The sequence below is a fragment of the Alexandromys fortis genome, unplaced genomic scaffold (assembly GCF_014885135.2).
Source record: "Alexandromys fortis isolate MF-2015 unplaced genomic scaffold, M_Fortis_MF-2015_v1.1 scaffold_6, whole genome shotgun sequence".
NCBI lineage: Eukaryota > Metazoa > Chordata > Mammalia > Rodentia > Cricetidae > Alexandromys > Alexandromys fortis.
The window spans coordinates 25,764,784-25,788,427 of NW_026067902.1; the positions used below are offsets into that span (position 1 = coordinate 25,764,784).

Here is a 23,644-nt window from a genome sequence, read left to right on the forward strand (position 1 = left end):
AGTTTCAAACTAGGAAATCTCCCAAACTTACTTCCGGGAAATCTGGAAGGCAAGAGGAATTCAGCTATTAAAACATGGAGGCCTGGGGATGAGGAGGTTTGGACAGGGCACCATGCAACTTAGTTTGATCAGCTTTTCCTGCAATTGTCATTTCTTTACTCTCATAGTCTCGCCTAAGGAACTGGGGACCACTCCACTGCATGATGGACCTTTTGTGATAGGATGGATCCACTTTGCCTCTGCCTCTCTTCCAGTGTCTGTCTGATGACTTAAGATGCTGATGTGTTGGGGGGCAGGGGTTGACAGTTAAATGGGGCATGAGTTTCCGTAAGGGAATAGCTACACCTTTCCCATCTGTCTTACCTTGGGAACGGAGGGTGCTAACCAGCTTCATGACACTTCATTTTATTTGCCGGCTGGCATTATTAAAGTGTTGTTTTTAATGCTAGCTTTGAGCATTAGTAAGATTTCTCCTTTTACACTCATTTAATCCTGAAGATAAGTGGCAACTACGCACACTGCTAAATCTCAAGCCACGTGGGGAAATCTAATCGATTAATGTGAGCCAGCCGAGAAGTCAGGAGTATGTGAGTAGGATGGGCTGCTTCTGAAACTGAAATATGTTTTCTTGGCACCTTCCCTTTGGCTTCACATAGGATTTGAAGAACAAAAGAAATCCCCGTCTGGTGCCATATGTATTACTGGATGAGCGCACCAAGAAATCAAATAGGGACAGCCTGCGGGAAGCTGTACGGACGTTTGTTGGTTATGGATATAACATCGAGCCATCAGACCAAGAACTAGGTAACGAGCTGTAATCACTCATTCTTGCAGTAGTTTACTAAGTAAGTTCCCTTATAAGGAAATGTTATCTTTAGATAGGGCTAATTTTCACTATTGTAAATAGTGCAGTTCTTAAAATGTGGTATTTTATTCTCACAGAACTTCATACATGAACATAATGTGTTTTCACTATATTTCACCATGCTCCTCCTCCTAACTCTACTTCAGCTCTCACCCTCCCTCCTTCCGACTTTATGTCCTTTTCTGTTTTCTAGCACACTAAGTTCACTTTGTGCTGCCTAGTGGTCTATTTTAGAAGTGGTATTTTGATTTCTGTGAAGCATTATCCCATTGATAGATTTATTAAGCGAAAATGCATACAACGTATTCTGATCCTGATTTTCCCTCCCTTATCCCCTCCCAGATCCTCCCCAGCTCCTTACATCCAACTCAACAGCTTCACCTTCTTTCTCTCTCCCTTTAGGGAAAAAAAAACAGGCAAAAATAAGAAAAATTAAAAAATAAAACAGTAAAAAAAATACAAGCGACACACACAAAAAAAATCCATAAAACACAAAATTGGAAACCATATTATACAAGCAAAAGACCAGTAAGATTTTTTTTAATGCACAAGCAAAATAACATGAAGCAAAAAATATCTTGGATACACCATTGAGTTTGTTTTGTGTCTGCCACCTACTGCTGGGTATGCAGCCTTCCCTTCAGCGTGGTTTATATACCCAGTGAGACTCCATTGGAAAAGACCTAAGTTTTCCTTTGCTAGTGATTACCAATGGGAGGCAGCCTCTTGGTTAGGGATGGGAGCTCCTGTCCAATTCCCCCTCTTAGTGATGGGACCCCATCTGGATTGAACCTGTGCACGCCTCATGACAGATATCTCTACAATGTACATTTCTGTGACCCAGCCCTGGGGCGAATACGTTTTCTCTAAGGTAGCTAAGATTTTCAGGATACCCGCTTACAGACCAAATCACATCTATTTTCTCTCATCCTCCAAAACTTGAATGCCAGATGATGTAGAGGTCATGAAATGACTGTTTCCAGTTAAATTCTATTACTGTCAGAATCACCAGCTTACTCTGGAAGTACCAAGGCCACAGTGGTTCATGAGATGGAATTGGTCCTGGATTCAGAGCTTTTATCCTGCTTACTATGATGCCGAAGAAGGGATTGAACCTCTCTGACCCTCGGTTTTTCCATCCTGACCTTATAAGGTTATTGTGAAGAAACCACTGTGAGGTCATTATTCAGCAAACGGTGGTCGTGTTGTTGTTGTTGTAATGTGCTGGTAATGATGGGTGTCATGGTGTAAACAAAATGCCTTATGGCACGGTGGGAGATCTGTGGCCATCTTTGTCGATGGTTTCAAGTTCTTTGAGGAATGCGTAATTATTAAAAGTCTGTGACCGCTCTTTCCCTCCTCCTTATCTTCTGCTTCTCACAGTAGCTGACCCCACTGTTGAGAAGGTCAGCATAGACAAGATTCGATTTTTCCGGGTAGAGCGGTCATATGCAGTAAAGTCTGGAAAGTGGTACTTTGAATTCGAAGTGGTCACCGGAGGAGATATGCGTGTCGGCTGGGCCAGGCCAGGCTGTCGTCCTGACATTGAACTGGGGGCTGATGACCAAGCCTTTGTGTTTGAAGGCAGCAGGGTGAGTCCACTCAGTAACCACTCTCCATCACTACAAATTTACTTTTCCAGAGTTTTCCTTGGAGGCTGGAATTACTGGGAGTCTGGGTCTTAGGCTTCAGAGAGAATAGCTACCACCATTGGATAATAGACATTGAATAAATATTTCATGGTGATTGCTTCTTTGTTTTTGATTCTGGAAAAGGGGAAGACGATATCCCGCATCCTTTTAGTAATCATTCCCACTTCTACCCTTCCCCCCAAGATGGGTATGCTCCAGAGGTAACCCACTTAACTCTATAAAGCCGATATATTGTGATACTTTCATGTGTTCTAGAACGAAATGTGTTCAATGTCAAGGCTGACTGTGACCCAGTACACTCAGGTCACCTTGTCTCGTGACGCTGTATGTCTCATTTTCATTCGGTTGTAAAATAGACCCCTGCTCCTGACCTTTTTATACACAGCATCTGCCACTAAAAATTAGGAGATCCTGCTGCCGTGGCCATTTCTCCAGATTCTGGGATTCTTGGGCTTCTTTTCTCTTCTTCTTCTCTCAGACTGTGGTCTTGTTTTGCAGGGTCAGCGTTGGCACCAAGGTAGCGGGTATTTTGGACGAACCTGGCAGCCAGGAGATGTGGTTGGGTGTATGATTAACCTGGATGATGCTTCCATGATCTTCACACTGAATGGGGAGCTACTGATCACCAACAAAGGCTCTGAACTTGCCTTCGCTGACTATGAGATTGAGAACGGTAAATCCACCACCCCACCCTCCCTTACCCTATGGGGTTGAAGGAAAACCGAGGCAAGTTGCTGGAGCTCCCCAGCATTCTAGTGAGAGTACACTATCCTTTGCATATTCAAAATTCTGAGAGAGACCGCCATCCTTTATGCTGAAATTTCCTAAGAATCAGACAGATAATGATGATAGTCAGCATGTGCTGGTAAATATAAATTCTGTAGTCAGGCTAATTCCATGCCCTGTGCCTTGACATTTTAAGATTCCCCAGCTTGCTTTTAGTACAATGGAAATGCTAATTGTATAGGGTGGAATGTCCTTGGCAGGAGAGAAAAAAAAATCAGTGGATTAAAGAATTATCCTTTTATTCTGATTTGAATTGTCATTCTGCATGTTTGTGTAATTGAACTTGATGCTTTGATGAGAACCATTGGAACACAAAAGCTAGATTTAGCTGTTCCCTTGAATGAAATATAATTTATTTTGAAATTCAAACACACTGTGAAACCAAAGCAGAGTCACGCTTACGATTGGCCATAGATGGAGGACAATAAGTGCAATGCTTCCCGTGTCGCAAAGGAGCAGTTATAGCTAATTATTTTCCTGTCTGCATGAACAAGATGTACACAGATTGTTGGCATATGAAGAAAGAGCGCTGGACTACAAACTGGCAGACTTGCTTCTTTTAAACTGTACAACTCCTAGGGAGACTGCTTGACCGCTCTGGGCTTTCCATTCTTTGTCTACCAAAAGTAAGGGGACAGATGGAAGAAATTCCATTATTCTTCCGGATATGAAATTCTGACAGTGACATAGCACCGCGATGTGCGCACCCCTGTGCTGTGTGTTGTGCTGCACGCAGCTTCATCAGTTCAGATCGGAAGGCTGCTGCTCTGAGGCTGGTGACAAGAGCCCTCATCACACACCTGCCTCCTTGTGACATCTTAGCCCCTTCGCATCTCGTTCCCCCCGTAAATGACTAGGACTCCCTGTGGCACAGAATATCTGAGAGGTCATGGAAATAGAGTCGGTCTCCAAAACACTAGGGATATGTAACTGCATGAGCAAGAGAATAAAAACATAAAAAGCCATGTTCATGTGATAGAAATGTTCGTTTCTTACAGAGTGTTTTAACTTTATGAAGACGTACCTTATTTTGATTTTTTTAGAGACAGGGTTTCTCTGTAGCTTTGGGGCCTGGAAGATGTACTTTTTACAGGCACCTGTTGTCTTCCATGTGTATGTCCAACTGAACCACTCAAGAGATTTCCAGGAGCCTAATATTTGGGGAAACAGAAAGGTTGCAGCTGAGTCTGTTTTCCTAGCAAAAAGAAATCACTAAATCCAGGTGGAGGTCATAATTCAATGCCTTTTAACAGATTTAAAATCCATTTTGAAGAAGGTCCTGATTAGAGAGCTAAGTGGGAAGATGCGGTATTGGCATCAGAATAAATGGCGACCGTGCAGCCTTGGATACAAATGAGAGGGAACACAGCAGATGACATCAGTGCAGTGTAGGGGGTCCATCCCAGGGTCCCACCATGTGCCGTGTTGTATCGCTGAGTTCAGGAAGCTAACGAGGTGATCCAGGTGTTTCCCCAAAGAAAAAGAGTAGGAAAAGTCTGTAGACCATCACTTTTTTTCCTGGCTTTACTACTGTGTGACCTAGAAGGGGATTATGTATCTACCTGCCTTGGGTTCATGTATAAGAAACATGAGAATCTCGTCTGACCTGCAGTGTTGAGAGCTGTGTGAAGTTTGTATAGCTTTGCATTAAGTATAAAGCCTTGATGTGTAAGGTACATCCCACCTTGCTAAAAATGCAAGAGTCTCAGCCCCACAGCAGACTCATAGCCAGCATCCTGCCCAGAGACTCCGGTGGTTTGTACATACACATATATATCTTACATTCTGAGAAACGGTAGTCTAACACAGGCGCAAAGGCCAGTGGTGGCAGTGCAGAGGAGCTCCCTTCTAATTGTGGACTAAGTAAGATGGAAATAGGGAAGGTGACTAATAATGCAGAACATGAGTTATAAACGGCAAGTGACTAATGCAGAGTGAAAAAACCTCACTCGGGTGGCATCTGCATTGATTGCTGAATAAAGAATCCGGGATGAAATAAGTCGAAGGAGATATGTAACCCCATCAAGATGCAAGGTGGCCAGTGTTGGAGCAGCAGGGAGCTTCAGGAAGGGCTGGAACCATAAGAAGGCAAGGTTTTATATATGGGATGGGTAAATGATAGAGCTGGCAAGGCAAATGAGGTGTAGATCACGGTTTTATGTGTCAAGACTCAGCCTTCTCATGCAAGAAATCCGTGTCTAATCGGAGCCGAACACCTGCCCCTGTACTTCACCTTGTAGAATGTGCACACTACAGTATTTGAGCAGAGAGGTGCTGAGAAAGAGAGAACTGTTTGAGAGTAGCTCGTCTTTCAAAGAGTATCTGTGCTGTGATGAAATAGATGCCTTTATTCTGCGGGGACACGATCTGACCTTCAGAATAACAAATTCTATTATTAGCAAGCTGTCTGATAATAGGCTTGTACTGTAATATGTTTGTGCATTATACTGGAGTATTGTATCTGCTCTAATAATACAGAGACAAGATAATTGGAAGGCCCTTTCAGCTCTGCGATAGCGCAGGAGTTGGTGGAGGGATGGTTGAAAGGAAGCTGATGTGTCATGCTTTAATAACAGCAGCAGCAGCCAGAGGCCAGTGATAATCATACCTCATCTCCTTGTTCAGTGCAAAATGTGGAACGAGGCGGCAAATCTTGCCTGGACTTTCAAGAGAACCATCTGTTGAAACAAAACATATAATGCTTTGTGATCACCTTAAGGCACAATGCCCTGGGTACTAGTACTCTTCAGGTCACCAGTGTGTCATCCTAGGTCCTCAGTTGGAATTGTTTGGTCTTCTGGAGAAAGAATAAGAACAATCATCTCAGGGTGTAGCTTGTCCTTTGTCTCAGGAGAGTGACGCATTCATCATTGTCTCCTGCATCGCAAATGGCAAGCTCTTATCTGTTTCATTGTTTACTGGTCCCTGGCCTAGACCATCATAGCTCTTAATATTTTCACAGCCTCAGCTATCTGGAAGCTCAGAAGCTTCCAAAGTACTTACAGAGAACTTCCAGTTAGTCTTCACATTTCCTTCGCTTAAATGAAAGAGGGAAGATCCTGAAGATCCTGCCAGACCTTGGGATGAGACATCTGGAATAGGCTTTGGGGTGTGCAGTCCTCTGAGGAACATCCTGTCTCTTGCTGCAGCGTTGGAGTTTACAGGGGAAGCCTTCCGTGATGTTCCTGCCCATTGGTCTGTCTAAGTCTGAAAAGATCCCAGGACTCTGCTAACAGCTATGAGGTAGAAAATAAAGTTTATTTGGTGGGAGTGTCCCTGCTATCTGTGCCCTTGTGCCAAAGGGTCCTGTTAATATTATTCTCTCTCTAGATGGGGGCTGTGCTCAGAAACTGGATGTCACCTCTTGTTTCCTGAGCATGCTACCATGCTCCAGCCTTCCCAGTTTGTCTCTGAATTCCATCTTGAGGCTTAGCAGTAAATAAAAAGAAGAAAAACACATGCCATGGTTGACATTCAGAGAAATATCCCCCAGGAATGGCCCAAGGTCATCTAAGCACCTCTCTGCAAGATCCTTTTTCTGCCACACTGTTAGTGATATTCCTCTGATCTGGCTGAAGATTGAAACGAACGGCAATCTATAGTCATTTGGATTTTCCAGATTAGTGTTTCTTTTTAACCACCTGATACTGAAAAAAAAAGTTCCTCTTAATCACAGCATTAGAATGAGATACTATGGAAATGAAACCAAGTTCACCAGAACCTGGGATCTTCTGAAAAGTTTAAGTTTATGCTTTCTTCTCTTTCCTTTTCTGAGATGGCAGTTCTGTATACGTGGTTTGATTTAATTCCATTAAATTCATTAGTGCAATTCTGAACCTCTTCAAAGTTGTCTACATATTTGCATCTGTTTGTTGAGTGTAAGGAAGTAGCAGAGGGAGATGGCATTTTTGCTCCTTTTATTTTACCTTTCTTCCTATATCTCCAGTCTCATTTGGACTACAGGTTATTTGGGGGGTGTGTTGTGTGTGTGTGTGTGTGTGTGTGTAGTGACAGTCCTAGTTTGTGACAATAAAAAACTGTGTTAATGGTAATGTCACATGGCCTTGCCAAGTGGGTCCTGTTATCCACATAAACTCCAGAGAGTCATGTGGTTCCCATTGTACAGGCAGACATGTTCCTCTAAGGGGCCTGGAGGGCCAGTTGACTGTGCATCTTCAGTAGCCTAATCTAGAGGCAAAACAGTGAGCTATAAGATTCAGCATCATTTGCAGAGGGAAGGAATATCTAGCCACAAAGCAAATTAGTTCAGAATAGAGTTGGGAAACAGCTACCTCGGCTTCCACCTTTGATGTCTGCTCTGGAGACCACATTGTCCACAAACTGATGTTGCAGTTTGCCTGGAAAAATTGAGCAAGTTACTTAATTCCCTTAGTCCTGGTTTCCTCATCCATAAAATGGGCATAAAGAGATAAATCTGTAGAGCAGTAAGCCCAGCATCCAGAAGGTGATTGACAATTATTGCTGTTGGAGTTTATTGCGTGGTTGTTGCCCCTCTCCTTTCTCTATCATGCAGAACTATAAAGTTACATGAAATGCTCATGCATTGAGTTGAAAAGTCCCAAGATGGTGAGATGGCCAGCTAAAGCCCATTGGATGGATGGAGAGTTGAGTAAATTAAATCTGCTTCTCCAAAAGAAAGTGCCTTGCGTAAATTCATCTTTCCTCTGTGACTTCCTCTGTGTCCTTTGCCTGATTCAAGCCTTAGAGCTCCCATCTCTTCTATTGTGTTGCTGGGCATCTGCAGCTCTTCCCACTTAGCCCCCCCGCCAGGGTCCCCCACACTTACCCCTCATTGCTCTAGCATCTGTGGCTTCTGTTGTCTTAGTATTTCTCCAACTGGGTTCAACTTTCCCCAGAAGAGAGGGCTCCAGCCCGCAGGGACAGTTACTCCACTCTATAACATAATGTCCTCTATCCTGGGATGTACCTCCATTTCAATCCAGGGCATTCGTCCCTGTACCATCTATTTCCTCCCATCAACTGACTGGCAGCTGGAATGTGACTCAGAGGGTATGTGATCATTTCATAAGTAGTCCTTTCATGACCTTGGTCAGGTCTGTTGGTGCCCCAGTTCTTCAGTTCCCTCCTAGTTGAGTGCTGTCTCTTTACAATGATGAAGAACCCAAGTTCCTGCGGCAGGCGGGGCAGGGGGCGGGGAGGCTCAATGCAAATAATACTTCTCTTACCTTTGGTTGTTGGTTGTTCAGTTCTGTCTCCAAGTGAAGTCACCTTTCTCCTGCTTCCCACTCAGAATTTTATGCCTGCTTAGTGTCTGTCCCACCATTCTACTAAAGAAGAAAGGAGACGAAAAGTTTCTGAACGTTTCCTGGTCTCTGGTTGCATCAAGCTTGGAGTGCCAAATATCTGTGCTCTAAGATAAAAGCACCATGTCTGGCTTGAGTTATGCTCTTTATCAGATGGACTGAAACACTGTCTTGGGAGGAAGGTGGTTTGCATCAAAAACATTCACTCTTTTAAATTAAAATTCCTTTCCTTGCCCTCCTGTAAATGAGCTCCCGAGACTGGGGTACTTCCTCCTCATCCCTGAAGTCTCATTACAACATTTATTAAAGGCCCCTGTGCCACTGCAGAACTGGGAAGATCTAGTCATCTTCTGTCTAATCTGTAATCAGATTTCCAGCAACTTATTTATAAGAAGCAAGCCTAACATTGCTAGGGTGTTGAAATATGGGCGGCGGCGGGGCTGCGTCCCCAACACCCCGGCCGCTTGGCTAGCTCATGCCCGAAATAACAACACACAAACTGTATTCATTTAAGAACTGCTTGGCCCATGAACTCTAGCCCTTACAGGCTAATTCTCGCACCTGGACTAGCCCATTTCTAATGATGTGTGTAAGCACCCCAAGGTGCTCTTACCGGGAAGATTCTAGCCTCCGTCCATCATGGTGTCTCTGCTCCAGCAGAGCTGTCGGGTCTCTCCGGGAGCAGAGCAGAGCCTGACCTCACTTCCTTTTCCGCCCAGAATTCTATTCTGTTTCCTCCTCCCGTCTATCTTTTAACCTATCAGGGCCAAGGAGTTCCTTTATTGCTTAACCAATGAAATCAACAGATTGATATATGACACTCCCACATCACTAGGGCAGCTTCTAATTGTCTAGTCTACTGCCTCTCTGGAGTGACAGGGCCAGAGGTCCAGCCCCAATGTTTGGTGGCCATCAGAGGACTCTGTCATTCTGCCAGGAGGACATTAATATGCTCTAGTTTTAACAAGGGTAATACACATATGTATCCTAAATAAGTTCATATTCCTAATACCACCCAACTAGTATACAGATGACTCAGTTTTCACTTATGTGACTTGATTTACATAAGAATGGCATGTGGCCCCATAGCTTATCTGGCTAAAGAGTCTATATAATATAAGAACACCGTGGCTTAGGTGACAATATATAAGTACTTACTCTACAAAGAGTGCAGTGTGGCCTTGGTACCTATGAACAATATAAAAAGTCCTTATTGTTTGACATAATGCTCTCAAAATTGCTCTTTTGTTTCCCAGAAACAAAAAGATGAAAATGTATTTTCAAAACATATGATTTCACACACTAAAAAATATTAATAGTAAAACCATTTCTCCTAGGAGTGGCATCTGTTTTCTTTGTGGGAACCCCAGTGCCTGTATGAGGCATTGGCCTCAGAGAGGTTCCTTCCCTTCCTGGCCCTCTCTGCAGCTTCAGCTGCCTTCCAGCCGCCCGCCTCCCACATCCTCCCCGATCCAGGATAATTAGTGCTTTCCCTGCTTTCCTGATTTGTTGGTCTACAATTATGATTTATAAATAACCCACAAACAAGAAATCTAGACAACTTTAACTTCTGCTTTGGTCTGTTCGGAATTTCTAAATATGATCAGGTCATAGACGTGAGCTCAGAGGGATGACAGTGGTGGCAGGAAGGAAGGATAGCATTTGTTCTGGCGCATGCTTGGCTCTTGTACGTAGTCCTGCGTAGGTGAGGATGACAGTAGACGAGGAAGGTGGAAACCTATAAACTAGCAGCAATACAGATTTGCTATTCAACACTCTCAAAACATAAAGCACCACTGAGTGACCCCTCATTTCACTGATGAGCAGTCGAAGGCCCAGAACAGTTGCCGTCACTTCTTTTTTATTGTTTGATTCTGCTCTTTGACAATTTCATGTACGTGCATATATTCTGATTACACACCCCAAACAACCCTCTTTTCTCTCCCTCCCATCTTGTCAGTGACCTCACATCCCTCAGAGTTCTTTGCCCAGGTTCTGGGCTTTTGGTTTGATTTTTGTGGCCCATTTCATTTAACTAGGGCCATCTGTGTGACCATTAGATTGGAACTACCATTGGAACACATGGGATGGCCAATAAGGACACAACTAAGGCTGTAACTACCACTGCTACTGAATCTATCAAGAGCAAATAGTTATTAGTGAGGGGTAAAGCCCCTTAAGTCCCACCTCCATCCGTGCCTGACTGTTGATAGGCCTATTCTTACGCAGACTCCGTGTAGACATCCACACTACCAATGAGTTTATAATTACAGTGTTTTGTTGAAGGGAGATCACTTGTTCGTTCCCGACTGCTCAGCCCTGAAATAATCACACAGAAACTGTATTAATTAAGTCACTGCTTGGCCCATTAGCTCTAGCTTCTTATTGGCTCTTACATATTAATTTAACCCATTTCTATTAATCTGTGTATCACCACGTGGCTGTGGCTTACCAGCTAAAGTTCCCAGCGTCTGTCTCTGGAGGTTCCATGACTTCTCTTTGACTCCACTTTTCTTCCTTCCAGAATTCAGCCTAGCTTTCCCTGGCTACCTAAGTTCTGCCCTGCTATAGGTCCAAAGCAGTTTCTTTATTCATTAATGGTAATCACAGCACACAGAGGGGACTCCCACATCTGTGTTTTTCCTAGAGGATGGCATGTCACAGCCCTACTTGTTGACTTCTGGCTCTTACATTCTTTCCACTGCTACTTCTAGAATGCTTTTGGAGGGAATGGTATAAATGATGAATGTCTTCTTTCATGCTGAGCACTCTTCTTCCCCTACACTCCACACTTTGAGCATTCACCAACATTCGGTGGACAGAGAGACTTCTCTGTTGAAGCATGAGTAAAACTTTTCTCCATGGGAATAAACACAAATATTTAGAAGGCAGCTTGACACTATATCATCAGTGCTGAAGAACAACATCGAATTACCCCACTTGGACATAAAAGCTGCTCTTCCATGGGCCAAGTATTTTTAACCAGGTTTACATTCCCATGGATTCCCTCCAATGGGGTAGGCCTCAAATTCAATGATAAAACAGTTATTTAGCCCCATAAGAGTAGAATCAATACTGTCATTTTTTAACTAATTGCAGTGTGTATTGCAAAGATCTAAAATTATTATTAAAAGAAATTGACATATTTGTTCTCTCACATTGTTGATCATTTTTTGTTTGTTTGTTTTTTATTGTTTTGCTTTAGGTCTATTTTGTTTTCAGTTGTGTTTTTTTTTTTTCTAAAGCAGGATCTTACTGTATAGTCTGACCTAGCCTTAAACTCCCTGTGTAGATCATTGGATCCTCCCACCTTGGCTCCCAATAACTGGGATTACAGGTGTGCCCTGCCAGACACCATATCTTTGTTGTTGTTACACAATTTGTTTCTACTTATTTTACATGTATGGATATTTTGCCTGCATGAATTTTGTGAACCACTCGCATATCCTGTGCGGACAGAGGCTGGAAGAGAGCTTTGGATCACCTGGCACTGGGATGGTTTTAAATTGCCACGTAGGTGCTGGCAATCAATCCTGGGTCCTCTGGAAGAGCATCCAGTGCTCTGAACTGTTCAACCATCTCTCTAGGCCCTAGGATCAGTTTTAAATAAGGCATAAATAATAGATTTCACTTGTTTTGTATTTGTTTTACTTTTCCATCTTGAGAATATTCTTAGCTACATGACTTTTTTTCCACAAATCAGTTTGAACAAAATTCACTTTTCTCTCCCATATACTAAGGGCAGTATTGTGTCCAGGCAGATTCCTGTTATTGATTTTGTGTGCTAAAAAGACAGACAAAGGTTGTTTTCTATTTTGACTCATGGAACTCCCAATCCAAGCAGGAAGTACAACTGCAGCTTCTCCACAGCTCCCCTCAATGGTACCTCTGCACTGAAGCCATAATCTCTATTCTACAGGGTTTGTGCCCATTTGCTCTCTGGGGCTGTCACAGATTGGCCGCATGAATCTTGGGACAGATGCCAGTACCTTCAAATTTTATACCATGTGTGGCCTCCAGGAGGGCTTTGAGCCTTTCGCGGTAAATATGAACCGAGACGTGGCAGTGTGGTTCAGCAAGCGCCTCCCAACATTCGTGAATGTGCCCAAGGATCATCCCCACATAGAGGTAACATTATACCATGGGTGGTCCCTGCAGGGCAAGTAGACCAAGGCACTAAGTTCTCACAAAGTCTCCCATCAAAGAAAATGGTTACCTAAGTCCCGACCCTAGTTGCCTACCAACCACTGCCTGAGGACTTCATAGCTACAGTTGCATCCCCTTAACTTACAATATCTCACAAGAAACAATAGCATTGTACATGATTTTGCAGACTGCTTCCCAGACTGAGACACCAGATTATTTGCCAATGTTCCTACAATGGCATTATCATGGCACTTCAGGGTGCGGACACTTTCAATATTATTTTCCTCCCAAAGTTTAACATTTCTACTTGACATTCATGCAATAAAACATGTGTGTCCCTCCATGCTCATAACTTATCTTTATGGCCTTGTTTACACTGGTGCTGTTACTAGCATTATAAGCTGCAGTGTGAGACTTTATTATGGTACTTCCACCTTTAAGAAGAGCAAAGAACTAAATATTATAAGAAGCCAAGTTTGGGTTCTAGATCTGTTTTGCTGAGACCCACCATAATGTTCCTCTGATGGACACAGAAAGAAGAATGCTTCCAAATGGACCGGCTCCATTGCAGTGTTACTTGGGTTCAAGCCAGTGGTTTGCTCCAACCTGACTCTAAGCCCCCCACCTCACCTCTAGAAGGTCTGAACCTGGCAAGCAGCTGCTCTTAATGCTCCTCCCCTGTTAACCCCCATGTTCTAGGGTAGATTGTATTTCTCCGGTTGTGGGATAGCCATTATTTTAGAAGTGTAGTTCTAAATCCTGGATGTCTCACAACCTCTGGCAAACTGATAGATCTTAGACTTGGGAAAAATAGGAGGTGTGATAGAAGGCACTTGTAATTTTAGTGCTGGGGAGGCAGAGACGGGAAGATCCCTGGAGCTTTCTGGCCAGCCAGCCCAGCCTAGTTACTAAGCTCTGGGATAAGGAGAGAATCTGTCTCTCAAGACTAATTATTGACCTCCACACACAGGTGCATACATGTTCTTGTGCTTACACACACACGTGTACCCACATGAATACACACACATACACATATGAAGAATGTAATTAATATTGCTGGTTACCACTCTATAGAACCTGTGCTCCAAAGCCATGAATTGTCTCAGGATCTAGAGAAGGCTCAAGGCACATAAATTCTAAGGCTAGGACTCAAGCACAGACAGAAACCTGATAGGTTAAAGTACCCTCTGAGGAGCTTCTGTGGCTCTTCCTGAGTTGGGGACTTTCTGGTCCCTTTCTGTAAAATGTTCTCATGATACCCCCTGACTGTGGAAATCCTTGCTCATTATATACCCTCTAATTTAAAAGATCAGCATTATGTGGCCATCATACTATATCATCCAATATTTGTTCTCCATCCTTGGTCTTGCAGTGAACCTTTGGGTGTGTTTTACAATACTAATTTCTCCAGCCAAGAGCAGAGCCCAAGTTTCTCAACAGACAAAGCCCACATCATGAATAGCACAGTTTTCAGAATATCTTACTCTATGTTAGGTTGGTGAGAGACAGAGGGATAGGGTCAAAGTCACACCCTCCTATATGACAGGTTAAGGACTCATGCTGATGTTCCCAGGTTGTGAGGATTGATGGCACCATGGACAGCCCTCCGTGCCTCAAGGTGACCCACAAGACATTCGGCACACAGAACAGCAATGCCAACATGATCTACTGCCGCCTGAGCATGCCTGTCGAATGTCACTCCTCTTTCAGCCACAGCCCTTGTCTAGACAGTGAAGCCTTCCAGAAGAGGTGAGGGGGTGGGACAGTCCTGTAACTCTCAGCGGTACCAACTCTACCTGCTCTTAGGTTGACGTTTTGCTTGCTTTGTGCTTAAACCACAACATAAGAAGTGAGTTTATGGTGGCCTCTCTGCTTTCAGCTAGATAAAGAAATGAGCATGTGGAGGGCTCGGGGGATAGGTCTGTCTGTAAAGTGTTTGCTGACAGCGTAAAGACCTGTGCTGGGTCTCCATAGCCATGTTTGTTTGTTTGCTTGCTTGCTTGCTTTTAAGAAAGATATGGTGGCACATACCTGTACTCCGAGTTCTAAAGGGGCAGAAACAAGAAGATCTCATGTGCTCACTGGCCAGGCAACCTCTCAAAAAACAAAGTAGATAGAGGCTGAGGAGCAGCCCCTGAGGTTGATCTCTGGCCTTCATCCTCATGTACATACATGTGCATCCATGCATCCATGTGCCCCTGCATGCGTGCACACATTTGTACCTGTACACATGCACACACAAAGAAATGGCTCTATGTGTGTGCATGTGAGTGAGTTCCTGCAAAGCCATGTATGTGTGGAAGTGCCTTGCAAAATTAAGAAGCCCATGCAGCTAAACAGAATAGCCTATGCAGCTAAACATCTGGAGAGGATATTTCTGCTCTCCTTTGAATCTCTGAGCTTGGGCCTCTTTGCGTTCATAATGCTCGCGATTTGGGAGCAGAAAGACTGCTTATGTTTGAAATGAGAAATGTCAGAAGGCCAAAAGCCACCTTTGCATAGCTATGGACATTTCCCAACCTTGCCTCGCTGTGCCTCTCGAGTTATGTGATTTCTTCCTTCCTGATAAGGCATGAATTCTCTGCTGTCTTTCTGTCCTTGGATGTCTATTTTTGATGATTGGTGTGTGCCTGGTGTCTAGGCTGTCTTGTCCAAATCTCTCGTAGCAGTTCGCTCTCCACCAAGGTTTTGAATAAGCACAGCTGCTTGAGGGAGCATGGCAACCCATTCTCTACCCATGTTATTACAGCACCCCATCCTCCTCCACATTACCACCTGCAGCAGGGGGATGCTGGAAGCCATAGTACTGCATGTGGCTGCAGCTTACAAATGAGCAACTCCCAAGACCAGTTGCAGTCACTTGTGTATAGCAAACAGCCAGTTTCCTAAGCCTGCCTTGATCGTTAAAGGTAGATCAATGGCCTGTCAGAGCTGTGGGGTTCTCTATTCAACCGGATGACTAAAATGTGGATTACCTCCCCCTAGGAAACAGATGCAAGAAATACTCTCTCAAACAACAACGGTAAGTAAATGTGCTCAATTATGGCTTTAATTATTTGATTTGCTCTCCCTGGTAATATGCCCCACACAGCAAAGATTTGTCTAGAGATCTTCTTTAATTGTCAATTACTCTGTCTCCTAATATACATTTGGACCCTTCCAGAACATTTCTATGGTGTTTGTCGAATAAGGGAAAGAAAGCAGAGCTCAACCCGGAGTTCCTAATTGGGCATCATGTGTCCTTCTTGCCCGTTTGCCCCCAGGGACCCATCATTGCCTTTCTGATTGAAAGAAACATGAGTTGGAAGAGTCCCAATTAAATCCTTTTGTTTGCTCTTTTGTGTCAACTTCTATGAGTCGGTTCCCTAGTGTGTCTGTTCAGTGCCAGGAGCAGTCTTGAAAGCAATCAAAGAAGGGGCAGGAAGGCATCCCGGAGGAGAGAAGCTACTTCAGGTTCCTTTCCGCAGGACAGTAGTCAGGAAAAATGCCTCCTGGTTTCCTTCTTCCTCCATTCTCCCTCAGCAGCTGGTGTCCATGGGAAAAATATTTCCCCTTCTGTAAAGTTCCCCTCAAGTCATAAACTAAACACCACCAAAACCCAAGATGCTTGCTGCAGCAAATCATAACCCTGCTATGTCTGAGCACTACGGCCCAGCAATTATGTACAGTCCCATTTAATTTCCATTTATTTGACTTAATCATAACCCCTTTGAGATATGTGATATTGTGCACAGAGAAGACAAAAGACTTACCCAAGTTCACAGAATAATAATCAGTTGTGCCAAAGATTCAAGCCTAGCTTTCTCTAACTATGCTTTCTATTTTTTCTTTTTCTTTCTTTTTGTTTTCTGGTCTCAGTCAAGAAAAGTTAAAGTTGGCACAGTACAATAAGTAAACCTGCTCATTGTCATAAAGAAAGAAATGAAGTAGTCACCTTCCCTGGTGCATAGCTATTAGTACGAGAAGGTGATAAGCCTCACAGATTGTACGATCCTCTTTGGGAACTTTGTCCTCACCATTGCCTATGGTTGGCATAAAGGCCACACAGAGAGTTGGTGGCTGGGATACAGCCATTTTCTTTTTCAGCTCTTTTCTCAAGACTTCACATAAACAAAAGCCTCGTTCTGAGTCTAGAGTGTAGCGTTGTATACCTTCTCAACAGTGTGTTGCCTTAGCCAGGCATGGTGACACAGGCTAAGAAAGGAGGGGTACGACAAGTTCAAGACCAGCTTGAGCTACAAAGTGAGATCCAACTCAGGAAAAGGAAAAGAAACATTCCGTGTGTACTTCTTCATAAAAATGAGCCAAGTGAGCTAGTGAATGGTTTTGTCTGTCAGCTCTCCTCCCAGACACAGACACCACTCACACATCCTGTTGTCCCCTCCACAGCAATGCTACTACGCTATCCGCATTTTTGCTGGGCAGGATCCATCGTGTGTCTGGGTTGGATGGGTGACTCCGGACTACCATTTGTACAGTGAAAAGTTTGACCTGAATAAAAACTGTACCGTGACTGTCACTCTGGGAGATGAAAGAGGCCGGGTCCATGAAAGGTAAGGAGTGGGGGCTCCCAGGAAACTCCTTCCTCCCTGGAGTAGCCACCTACACATCATCCCTCACCCCAGGTAGAGAAAGCATCCCAGCCTGTCTTAAAAGGCGAACAAGTACTTAATTGTTTTTAAATCATTAAGGAAACTGGGATCCTCATGACAGTGGAAAGGGAGTGTTTGGAGAAACAGGTTCATTTCATCACATATATAAATCACAACCCAGTGATGGGAGATAAAGGTAGACCATTGGGACCAGAGAGCCCGCTCTCATTCGCTCCATGGTTTTGAGGCAGGCCTCTGTTTCTACAACATCAGAAAGCGCCTGCATACCTGAGAGAAGCTAGTTTGATGGGAATTGAACAGATGAACAGTAACACACATCCACTGACAAATCAGAAGCCCTCATCGCAGGAGCTGATGCACCTGAAAGCATAAGGAATACAAAGGGGAAATGGAAAACCCATGAATAACAACTAAGGAGTAGGCAGTAGGACTCTCTGGGGAACTTTGCTGTAGGCCCACCCAGGTCCTCCGCTGTCCACGGACACTGCTCTCAGGGAAAATCAATGCCTGGATATGTCCCAAACATGACCTTAAAAACAATGTCTTCTCATCTGTCTATTTTCTATCCTCTGGGTTTGGAACACCTTTTTTCCTTGTGCAGCCATGTTTCAAGATGTAGTAGGTTATTCTCGGGTACGTCTTCACACCCTACCAAGTCAGGGTTCCTTTTCAGTCAGTGCTTTCTGTCTATAGTGAAGCTCAGGTGAGTCTTGTCACCCTCAGGACAGACCCTGTGGGCAGATGGGGAAAAGCACAGGCTCCGAACTCGAGCTCGATACTTAGTCTCTTCCTATCCATGCGATTTTGAACCCTGATTTCCTTATATATAAAATGAGAATGATCATTCAAATCCCAGAGTTCTGTAAGAAGTAAATGAGTTAATTAGTAAAAGAATATTTAAGACAGGGCCTTCCTTGCCTCCAGTACTTGATAAATATCAAGTATTATTGTCAGCAGTTAAGGCAAGGTCTGGTGCATTGTGGTGATCAATAATTCTTCATTCTTTGTCTGACATAATAAGCAATAAACACAGAATTGAGGTTTACATGTTTCGGGGCATTTTAAATTTGGTATCTTTAAAATATACACAAAGCCTGCCACTTCACAATACACAGCTCAATACATCAGTAATTGAATTCTGTAATTTAAAAAGCAGTGATAACATGGCTTGATTCGAGCTTTATAGAATTCGTCTATCCATGGCTATAACTGGAAGACACAGTTTGTAGAGGTCTCTGCACTCATTCTGAAAAAGCCGCCCCATTGTTGCCCCCAAATAAGAGAAAATGAAAGGGGATTTCCACTCACAGGAGAAAGTGGCAGACTTCTAGAAATAGAAGAAAACAGAATTTCTTAATCCAGCCTGGATTTTCCAAAGAATAGTTCAGAGAGGTAAACAGCCTTCAGGATATAGGATTTGAGGATCTGTCCACCGCACAGGGCTGAATACGTGGTCTGGGTTCCTTCCCACTGCTGAGAGCCACAATGGGAACCCATGCCAAGCCACATCAGATTGGTCTCAGTGCGCTCAAAGGGAATTCTCTAGCACCAAGTAAAGAATCAATTGTCCTTTAACCTAAGAAAGGCCACATCACATCACTTCAGAAGCCCAGGTCCCTCAGCTGTTGCACCCCAGGTGAACTGACGGGGAGGCAGAACTGACCGGTTCTTGCCACCAGCCATTGTGAGAGGCTCTGAGGATCGCATCTCACATAGCCTATCTTCTCCAAAGCTCTCCCTGGGTAGGCAATTCTGCAATTAAGAAATGAGAGCTGGGGGTGTAGAAACCCTCCTTACTCTGCATAGGATCCTGGATTTTACCCCTGTCACCACAAAAGTGAAAATGATAAGGAGCTTGGTTTGGGAGCCTTTAAAAGTTTTTGGTCACCATGGTTTGCTTTTAAAAGTAATGGTCACGTGGAGTTCTGCGCTCTGAAAACTGGTACACAGCTGGCGGGAGAAAAACCCACATGGTTATTTAGCTATTTAGGCTACTTAGTCGTGTAACTTGCGGGCTTCCAGAGTAAGAAAGTGCAGTGTAGTAGTCAAGGAGCTAGGAGACCACTGGAGACAAGCGGTCCATCTCGACCCCAGTTGCCATTCAAAGAAATATGGACCAAGTTTTCAAGCACTTTATGAGCTGTGGTCCTGGATATCGGAGAGGGATAGTGAACCCAGGTTACTGCTTCTGCTTCTCATACCAAATTCCTCTATAAATGTGCCTAACGTTAGTCTCCTCCCTGCGGTTTGATTTTCTGTCCCTATGGGAGTCTTACCCTCCTTGGTATCAAAAGATCAGATTGCTAATGAGTTGGGAAATAATGATCCGCCATATTGCCCCCATCACCCCCCACAGAGATTCGTGCCTGAGTAAATTTAGTTGACGATGAATGGTTTCATTCAAGAAAACAGTTGTGTAGGGCTAATGATAAAAATTCATAGAGAGGGTTTGCAGGCAATTTACAAGTGAATTGTGATGAGAAACCAGAATATAGAAACTATATTCTGTAACTCCTCCCCTTTTCTCTGGTTTTCAGTGTGAAACGCAGCAACTGCTACATGGTCTGGGGTGGGGACATTGTTGCTAGTTCCCAAAGATCAAGTCGAAGCAATGTAGACCTAGAGATTGGCTGCCTTGTAGATCTGGCAATGGGCATGTTGTCCTTCTCAGCCAATGGGAAGGAACTCGGTACCTGCTACCAGGTAGGTGTGGCTTCTGGGGCTGGGCTGTTGCTTTGGGCTTTGAGAGTTGGGCTTTGGGCCTGGGCTAGTAATGTTCTTCATTTCTTCTGCCTTTAACATCCTCCCACAACCAGCTGGTGAGCCCATGTGGAATACTGGTCATTAGATTAGGAATAAACAAGAACAGAGTGATTGTATTTTATACGGAAAAAAGTATAAATATTTATTGGGTGATTTTTATATACTGGTCATCCTTCAAGAGGAAACAACAGCTTCTCTTTATTGAGCACTGAAAGATCATTCATTTACTCCAAAAATATTTCTCTGCTGCCTTTACTCTGTTTGTGCTAGATATAATGGGAATTTTAAAAGGTGAACAGAAACAGTCACTTTAAAACACTGTTTATTCGAAATAAAAACCTACAGAAACTGATGTATTCCCTTTACAGAGCGGTTATACTCCCAATGGATACCTAAGGTGATCCCTTATAATGTATCTTTTCCAAGTCACGTGTTTTCCTATTTCATAAACTCTAAACTTCAATAGAACTCCCCAGGAAAGCCTTCAGTTTTCACCTACCATTTGCCACGAAATCAGAAGTCTTCTTTTTTATAGCCATGTGAACATTGCAAAACATCATGTATTCTCTCTTTTTCTTGAATTTTATTAATATTTAGTCTACTAAAATCTGGAAAATACTTCAAGGGAAAAAACCTGTCTAACCGAGCATTTCTCAAGTTACTGAAACAAGGAAACTGTTTGTCGATCTTTCCTGGTAGTACTTTGTGAGCCTAGGGCCCCACAGAGCCCACCGTAGGACATTCTATACCAGCAATCTCAACACTCCTTAAGCACAGGACAGTGAGCCCCATGTATGTGTAGGTAAGGTTTGCTCAAGAAGTTAGAGAAGACCTTTCTCCCATGAAGAACAAGCGGCAGAGCCTCATTAGGGAAAAACCTTGGTTTTGCGGGAATGAAAAGGGCAGTAACCGAGGGAGGCACAATGGATCAGCAGATGGAATAATAGTTGGCTTGATGAGTGGTAACAGGGGCTCCATTTGGAGAGGGAGGGAGATATACATAGGAAACGGGGAACTATGGAAGGTCTCAGCACGAGAGTGATGTGCAGTAATTAAGGAAGCTAAACATGGTCTTCTAGGGTCAGCAATTTAGATAACCACAGAAGATATGCAATACCCTGTTATTACATAATAGATTTTAAAAAATGAGTCTTCGGTCAGCCCCAGGTCACAGGTTTTGAATTGAAAGACCCATAAGCAGCCAGCTCTCTTGCCTCTGCTTGGGGATATGGACCAAGGTGGATAGCAGACAGAATAGTCATCCCAGCCCTGACAGATTCACTAACCAAAAATGACGGGTAGACCAAACTTTGTCTACCTGTCAGGAGCAGCTCACTGACAGGGACGCCGTTTACCTATCTCTTCAGTGGTTCCTCCGGTGAATGGCACACTCAGAACCTCCTCCTATGAGGAATATAGTCAACACTTGGCAAGCTTGCCTGACAGCTGGAGGGCCCAGTCATTTCCAGAAAGCAGCATTTGTAAAATCGGGCTCTGAGGAAGAGAGCAAAGTACCCTTCTAGTACTTCCTGGCTTCATCAGGCCAAATGCTTCCCTCAGCCCAAATCCCTTGAGAAGCCTTTATATACATTACTACTGTCCTTCAGAATCCATTAGTGTTTTCCCATTACCTTCTGAAATGGGTTGGACTGAAGGGTCCCTCTTGAGCTGCAGAGAGTTCTGAAACATCTAATAACTTTCGTGACCAGTTGGACTTTGGAGATCTGCAAACACTAGCAAATTAAAAGCAAGACAAGGTGGCATTTGCCATAGAAGTGACTTGCCTGTCTCAGAAGAGTTGATGAGGCTAACTAACAAGACGCCACAACCAAGAGAAGGATGCTGCAGCTTCTTCATCACATCCTGCACAGTGATTCCTAGGTAGCATCAGGCTGGACCATTATCCTCTTTGAGCAGGGTGGGAACATACCCCCCCCCCTAGAGCATCTTCCTTATTTCGTACATTTAAAGTCTTCAGCTGCTGCTCAGTGTCCTAGTCCTAATGAACTTTGCTGGGTGGGATAGTGGCAGGGTTCTTCTGCTAAGGCAGGCTCCCATTCCACTATCCCCTTCTAATCTCCATGAGACAGAAGGATGCCCAGCTATGTGTCTGGTCCCTAGCAGCTGGAACATTATTATTCCACAGCTGTAGTCATGTTCATTTTTCAATTATCTCAAGAGGAACGGGACAGCAATATTTATACACTGGCCTTCAATTCAGAATGGGCCAAAATAATGAAAGACAGATTCCCTTAAACAGTGTTTCCAGGCCTCCCATTAAATGGTGCTATGCAATCTGAAAACCTTTCTCTCTCCCACTTAATAAAATCAGTAGAAAGTGAGAACTAAAATAGACACTCAAGCGTCAGTCATGAGTAACTGTCCCACACCAGTACAAAGGCAGAGCCGGTTGTGAGAATCAGATTTAGGAGGGAGGCTAGCTGGAGATTTGGGCTAGTTTCTAGGGCCTGACCTTCACACACGATTAGAAATGGAGCAGGTATCAGCACAAGGACAAATAGATCAGTCGGTGATTTAAAAAGAACCTTAGCTGCAAAAATGAAGGGAGTCCACGACAGCTCGAGTCCAGGTTCTGCTCATTGCACGGGAGCACCCTCTCCAGCTGGGGAGTCCTCCCAGGGCAGGGCCCAGCTCCATGCTCACTGTTCACGGAGCAGCAGCTGGTACCTCATGAGCGCTCACTGATATTTTGTGTCGTCAGGCTAGCTGACTTGGCTGGGAAATCACTTGTATCTACTTTGCTGACTAACAAATTGCCATAAAATTAGCAGCTGAAAACGACCTACATTCATTACATCGTAGATGAGCAGGCTTGCGGGCACTCAAACTCTCACAAGGCAAAACCCAAGGCACCTGCTGGGCTGAGCCAGGCTCTTCTCTGGGGGTTTGGAAAGAACCCCTTTCTGAGTTTTTCTGAGTTATTAACAGGACCCAACTTTTCATATTGTAGGTTTATTGTTCTGAGGTCCTATGCCCTTGCTGGGGTCAGGCTGCTAGCAGAGTGTGCCTACAATCCTTGCACATGAGCCCTTTGCCTTCAAAGCATCATGTTCTTATGATTCAGATCTCTCCAACTTCCTCTTCTGCCTCTGCAAAAGAAAACAACAAACAGAAAGCCCATGCCTTTCTCCAGGTTTAGTTCAAATGGCTAACAGCTTTCCTTGCATATGTGTAACGCAATTTCCGTTAGCATAATCTCAGAAATAAATCGAGGGTCCTCCGGAACCTTCTAGAATAATGTTTAACACATCACTAGTATCGTTTTTTCCTCTTGTATACCCTGTGGAGCCCAAATTAGTCCTAAACAAAATCCACACTGTTCATCATGGCGAGAGTATGCTCAGCACAAGAAAACATTCTATATCAAGGCTTTTGGAGCACTCCTAAGTCAGGCATGGACTTTGGTTGAGCATTTTATGAAGTTTGCAATAAGCCATCCTGGAAAGGTTGGGAACTACCACCTATGAGGCAGCTTGCTTTCCAAAGCCAGTCCGTTTAGATAAGGCTCTTATC

The 23,644-nt window shown here is 43.9% G+C and overlaps 1 protein-coding gene across 14 annotated transcripts in view; it reads left to right on the forward strand.

Moving 5' to 3' along the window:
* Positions 1-23,644, forward strand: part of Ryr3 (ryanodine receptor 3) — a 528,284-nt gene that overhangs the window by 316,510 nt on the left and 188,130 nt on the right. For all 14 annotated transcript variants that reach the window (XR_007590437.1, XR_007590438.1, XR_007590440.1 and 11 more), the window contains exons 25-32: positions 657-804; positions 2,249-2,457; positions 3,016-3,190; positions 12,508-12,716; positions 14,308-14,483; positions 15,720-15,756; positions 17,124-17,287; positions 19,885-20,050. Coding sequence is in view for 8 of the 14 variants with exons in the window: in XM_050134439.1 (XP_049990396.1) it covers positions 657-804; positions 2,249-2,457; positions 3,016-3,190; positions 12,508-12,716; positions 14,308-14,483; positions 15,720-15,756; positions 17,124-17,287; positions 19,885-20,050 (1,284 nt within the window). In the remaining 6 variants the exon portion in view is untranslated. The remainder of the gene's footprint in view (positions 1-656; positions 805-2,248; positions 2,458-3,015; positions 3,191-12,507; positions 12,717-14,307; positions 14,484-15,719; positions 15,757-17,123; positions 17,288-19,884; positions 20,051-23,644) is intronic.